Genomic DNA, 5,928 nt, shown 5'->3' on the forward strand with positions numbered 1-5,928 from the left:
TAAACTACGAAAAAAAAAAAAAAAACGAAGATGTAGCTAGTCAAACATAAATCATAACAAAGTAAGGCTTTTCTTGAAGAGGTGACTGATCAATCTTTGGAGATTAGAGGCTGAAAGCCATGTCGAAGAGTGGCTTGCCAAACTTTGTCAATGTTGGACATGGTATAGCCACACTCGTGCTCATTCCAACCTTCCATTGCATGCACTATTCCTGCTATACGCCACGCACTCATCACTCTCCTCGGCAACCAGTTCTGATTTGTCACAATGAACATATAAACACATTAGTTAACCAATTATTATTACCTACTAATTAATCAAACAGATGAAGAAATTAACATTATAGAAAATTCATTATGCTTACTAATCACCCACCTCGCAAGAGTAGACATTCTCCAGAGACTTGGGGATCTTCATTGCTGGTGTGTAGTGGTAGAAGCAGTCTCTGCGCAACTTTTTTGGTGGAAATTGAGAGAAGGGAACAAATATTGTTCCTTTTGGTGCACTCAACTGTTCTTTCTTACTCAATCCATCTCCCACCAACCAAATCTGCATTGCAAACTAAATACAGTATTACTAGTTGCAATTCTACTTAAAATCAAGTATATCAAAAAGTAATTTGAAGAAAACAATGCTTCTATGTAGCTTCAAACCCTAACACTTAGAAAAGTAGACATCTCTATTTTCTACCTAGCTAGCTAAAACAATCCAATTTGTTAGGTTAGTAAATAAAACGTACAACATATGAATAGATAGAAACAAGGTTAAGGAATCGATGCTGGCATAGTAAGCAAAAATTTTCTTACCTTTTGAGCATAGCTTCTGTCATGAACCACCTTACCCTCTGTGGCATTTAATGATTTGGTGAGCTTCAAGTACTCAGCCTGGTGTGATGTAACTACCTGAAACAAGTTCAACCAATATCGATCTCATCAGGTTAGAAAAGATATAGGAATAATGAGAATATGAAGTCGATCGTATCTCTCTTTCTCACACACACACATATGATCGAATAAGTACGTAATTATTGACATATACCTGAATATCCCTCTGGCACAAAGAAAAGGCAAGGGCATAAGCAACCTTTGTGAGGTTGCCTATAAGGAGAACCTGGGTTGTTCCTTTCGGAATGCTGTTAAGGATGACAGCAACAGCTAAGCTACTTCCATCCACCACCTTGATCTTCAGTCGTAGATTCCTTTGGACATATATACCACCATAACTATTGAGCCCCTCACCCTGAAATGAAATTTATGAAAAAAAGAGATCAATCAGTAATTCAGTATTGATGTATATCCCGAAATATTCATATATACCATATACAAATGTGAAATAGGTAGGTCAATTGGTGAAAGAAATAAAATTGAGATCTCTAACCTTAAACCTACATACTTGCACACTATATATAGTTACCTGATTAAGAAGACCTAAACTAATAACTTTGACACCCTTTTGCTCAGCTTCAAGTATGGCATCCTCAATGAATCTGTTTATAGCTTCATTTTGCCAAGAGAGCGAGTACTGCAACTCGTAATTAAAGGTAGCAATCAAAATCACATTAACTGAATTGGGAATACATTAACCATGAAGATAAAGAGAAAATGAAGTTAAGTTGCTTCCCACCTGCAAAATGAATTTTGGAATAACCCAAGTTTGTAGACTGTGTTTATCAAAACGCTGCCTCTCAATAACAAATGAACGGCCAAGTAACCGAGTTAGTATTAATGAGCATAATGTCACTGGCCACAACAGCCATAAGTACCATGTAGAAGTGCGTGGATTAGAGGCCAAGGAAGCAAATGCCAGTGGGAGTCGGTAGATGGATTTAGCTGATGTTAAATGTGTAAGATGAACGACATCAGGTGACTCCTCTTTCATAAGTGAAGATTCGTGTAGTGAATCACTAGACTTGTCCATGGTACCATACATGTAGTCATAGATTGGCATGAAGAGGGAGTAATTGGTTCGAAATTGTGTGTGATGCAACGAGTGGTACCTGCAGAACAAACACGTTAGAATCATACAGAAACACAGATGCTTAAGAAGCTATTCTGCACTAAACGAATTTTACCAGTCTAGCTTAAAAAGCTACTCAGATGCTATTCTGCTTGATTAACATATCAATTAGTATTAATACATAAAATAAAATTGTGTTATTAAAGAAAACTTACGAGGGAGTATACATGAGATACTTAAGAGGAGGAAAAAGAGAGAAGATCCAGTTGGGAATGAACTCGAAATTGCAGTGTCCCAGATTTTTCATGAAGTCGATATAAGTGATATAAACAAAATAGGATGTGATGGAAGCCGTTCCGATCAACAGAGTTCCGATCATTGGTATTGCGAAGAGCAAGAAATATGATATGTGCTCCGCAAATGGGTGAGTCACAGCTGAAACATACATTCATCGATCCATGTCAGTAATTGTTGTTATTTTTAATTATAATTTCTTCTCATTGTTCTTGCTCTTTTACTAGTCAAGAATAAATTAACAGTAAAAAAGATTCCTGTTTCTTTTTTCTTTTTGTTAGATTCATATGATATCTGTACTAATGCATCTGTGCATCACGGTTTTTAATTTTTACAGTAGCATCATCAAATAAAATTAAGTTCTCAAACACCGAACAGTGAAAAGAGAAGGAATCCGTGATCTTTTTTATTTTGATAAGAAAAGGCTAAGAGAGATCATTGATATTCAATCAAATCTAATCAAGATATTAATTTGTATATTATGCATTTTCTGCTTATCCAAATATTGTGCTCCTTACGTATGAGGCAATATTTCCTTGGATATAGAACAACCATCAATATTGCTTACTAATTACTCATAAGATAATTTGAAATACAGTATAACAGAACATGAGATGAAAAATCATATTTTTTTACGGAAACGACAAGTCAGCTATTTGTGAAGTTTAGCCGTACTTATTGACATAATGTAAGCCATATATTGCTAAAAACAAAAGTGTATTTTCGGCCTTGCAATTACATGGTTTGTAATTGGGTTTGTCCCTTGATTAATGAATGATTTATTTCTCAAAAATAAAAATGGAAAATGTATCCGTCCCCATGTTGGGATATGTCTTACAAGTGATTGGCTCAGTGACAATGGAGGAATGGTGATGAGAATGGTAGCGAGAGTAGAGGAAATGGTGGTGAAGTGCTCTGTGTAACCAGTAGTAGAGATACTCGACCGGACCAGCATGAAGCAGTATCGTCATGACCAACCCATCTCCCCTCCAAATTTGTAGGTCAGTCTGAAGCAGGATGCATCTGCCTACGTAGAACAGCATTCCATTGAATATGATCTGATCATCCCTGCCCAAACATTAAAATTAAAATTTTAAACAACGTACATTAATTTACTTCAACACTTGACTGAGAACGAGTGTTAAACTCTTAATCTAGTTTAAGTTTGCTGTACAAACACCACAAACCAATCTCTTTCTCTGTCGACTTGTTCGAACTCGAGGCCCTTGTCAATGATGGATTTGCCTCTTGCAGTTTGATAGCGAGAAAGTGAGATCCATATCTGGTTGTGAAGCATCCTCCACAACTGAAATGGAAGTATGAGGATGTAAAATAGATCCGTACCTTCTTCTCCAAACATATACGAGTATGTGCTGTGAATCACCCAAGGAGCTAACACCACGTACTGCAACAACAAACGCTCATCATTACCTCATCATATACATCAGTCTTACCAAAGTAGTTCACAAAGTAAATATCATGCTGGTAATATATAGATTAATGTATACGTCGAAATGCATATATTAGCCAGCAAGCATTCACATAGAGTAGAGAAAGGCGCTGACCTTAAAGCTCCCAAGAGGTGTCCATGGCCAGTCAGTAAGAATTCCGGGTGTAGAAGCCATTTGTTTGTTTCAGAGTGGTGATCTCTATCTTGGGACTTCAGACGTGTTTATATAGAACATATCAAGATACATGTGCATTGACAATATTGGATATTTTGGTAATAATGATGATATTTTGTCAATAAAGTCATTATTCTCTTCTTTTTCGAAAAGGTCAGTAAGGCCAATGTTAGTATAATACAAAGGTAGCTTAGGGCCATTAAGTGGATAATATATTTATATTTATATATAGGCCAGATCAGAAACGGACGTCTGTAATGTAATTAAAATGCAGCTAGGTTAAATACGATTATGGGAGTGATTATGGGATAGCCAAAAGTGGCTAACACAGTGCAGATTGCGGTGTTGGTATTACGAATGCCAAACTAGAGCTCCATCTTAACCTTCTTCTTGCCGACAGACTCATAGGTAACGAGTTCGAAGCTGAGGTTAAGGCAATGGTGGAGCCAAAGATTACAAATGGGGGATGCTGCTATATGTATTAACCACAACATGAATTCATTTGAACCGATTTATATATAATAACATAGAATAAATACATATACATGTCAAAATTTAGGGGGTGACACCCTTTGGTCTTTAAGTAGCTCCACCTATGGATTAAGGTATGGTGCTTGATGGCTTTGTTGAATTTCTAACGCCGGACCTTCTTCGTCTATCACCTTGGCCTTCACCTTGATGGCGATGCTGTCCGGGATGTCAATGGCCTCTGAGGACGAAAGCAGCGCTGGCATCTGCACCGCCGTGAGCTGTTTTGAGCCAAGTTCGCACTTTTGTATCAATCGCGGACGTCTGCTCTTGATTCAAGAGATTTTTCTCTTTTAATTTGGTCATTTTACGGGATCCTAGCCTGTATATGAATCCCTTATTAGTTGATGTTAAAAACTTTACTACATAACTAAATCACTTCACGGACGTGCTCTATATATCGATCAAATAAATTTCCAATCGAATTCGTTATATGAAACGTCAAAAAAATGAGGACAATTATTGTACATACACGTCCTTTGGATCCAGTTATGACTGTTATTACTTTCCTTTTTTCTTTGCCCGTGTACTACAGTATTGGTAGAATCTTTTATTCTCTATACCAACTTCTAGAAAATAGAAACTTTTACGGATGAAAAAAACAAAACAAAAACAAAACAAAAAACAAAACAAAAAAAACATGGAAAGAAGGAAGAATCGATCAAATTCTAATTATTTAGTAAGCCAATGCATTAAAGAAATGAACGATTAGTTGATGACTGATTTCAAATCGACATGGATCAAAACCAAGAGTTATAAAGAGAGAAAAAACACCAATAGTTTTAAAAAGAAAAAGATATACCTAACACTTCGAGGCTGAGCCAGTTATGTACAGAAAAGAAATATGGAGTTCAACTAGTATCATTATTCATAGCTAGGCTAGGTTTATGACTTTGTAATAAAATAGTGAGAATTTATTTGTTTTTTGAAAGAATTAAGAGTTAATCCATTGCAATGGAGTTCATTTTTTGGTACGCATGCACCTGGAAATCTATGATTTGAAGGGATCGGAACACATGAAAGGTCTAGTTCCAGATGATATTCAGATCTTATGGATGTGAAAGGCAAGTGTTATTTGCATGACTCTCCTCACCTGCTTGCTGATCACCCAAGTCTAGCGGGGCTCGACCACTTACTTTTTAACTAAAACCAGGTTTTGTTCCAGTTTTACGCATCAGTTTCTTCACCATCAAAATCCACCTATCTGCTAATATATCTGTTTACCTTACGTATGGAAATAGTACTAAACTATAATGCCGATGAATTGAAATTTCTCTAAAGCGCACGTAATAAAGCTATTTCTAATTTTTTTTGTTCCATAAAATGGTGGCCGGGTGAGCTACCATTCCGGGACCGAGAGCAATTTTAGGTATTGCATTTCTTTAAGGGATGTTTTTCATAAAGTTGTGGTTCGAACCAAGGACCTCTTATTACTAGGAAAATCCTTGCAGCGTTCGCCTTACTTGCGGCCTAGCATGTTTCCACTAACCCTAATTGGTTTGTAGAAAACCTAGTTTTACAAAAT

General features: G+C 36.5%; 1 protein-coding gene across 1 annotated transcript; it reads right to left on the reverse strand.

The window, feature by feature from the left end:
- Window positions 1-89: 89 nt before the first annotated feature.
- Window positions 90-3,875, reverse strand: LOC101297683 (protein ECERIFERUM 1-like). The gene is made up of 10 exons (XM_004308672.1): window positions 3,816-3,875; window positions 3,438-3,655; window positions 3,089-3,318; window positions 2,172-2,391; window positions 1,624-1,996; window positions 1,414-1,521; window positions 1,039-1,239; window positions 807-902; window positions 376-549; window positions 90-254 (listed from the first exon to the last, which is right to left on the reverse strand). The coding sequence occupies exons 1-10, from the start codon at window positions 3,873-3,875 to the stop codon at window positions 90-92; spliced, it is 1,845 nt and encodes a 614-aa protein (XP_004308720.1).
- Between the last annotated feature and the right edge of the window lie 2,053 nt (window positions 3,876-5,928).

Source organism: Fragaria vesca, linkage group LG7, assembly GCF_000184155.1.
Source record: "Fragaria vesca subsp. vesca linkage group LG7, FraVesHawaii_1.0, whole genome shotgun sequence".
NCBI lineage: Eukaryota > Viridiplantae > Streptophyta > Magnoliopsida > Rosales > Rosaceae > Fragaria > Fragaria vesca.

Bases quoted from the DNA above. Each gene is read 5' to 3' on its own strand.
- LOC101297683 (XM_004308672.1), bottom strand. From the start codon at position 3,875: ATGGCTTCTACACCCGGAATTCTTACTGACTGGCCATGGACACCTCTT. The intron at 903-1,038 runs GTATATGTCAAT...AACTTGTTTCAG, and splicing joins TGTGCCAGAGGGATATTCAG to GTAGTTACATCACACCAGGC. The intron at 550-806 runs GTAAGAAAATTT...TTTGCAATGCAG, and splicing joins ACAGAAGCTATGCTCAAAAG to ATTTGGTTGGTGGGAGATGG.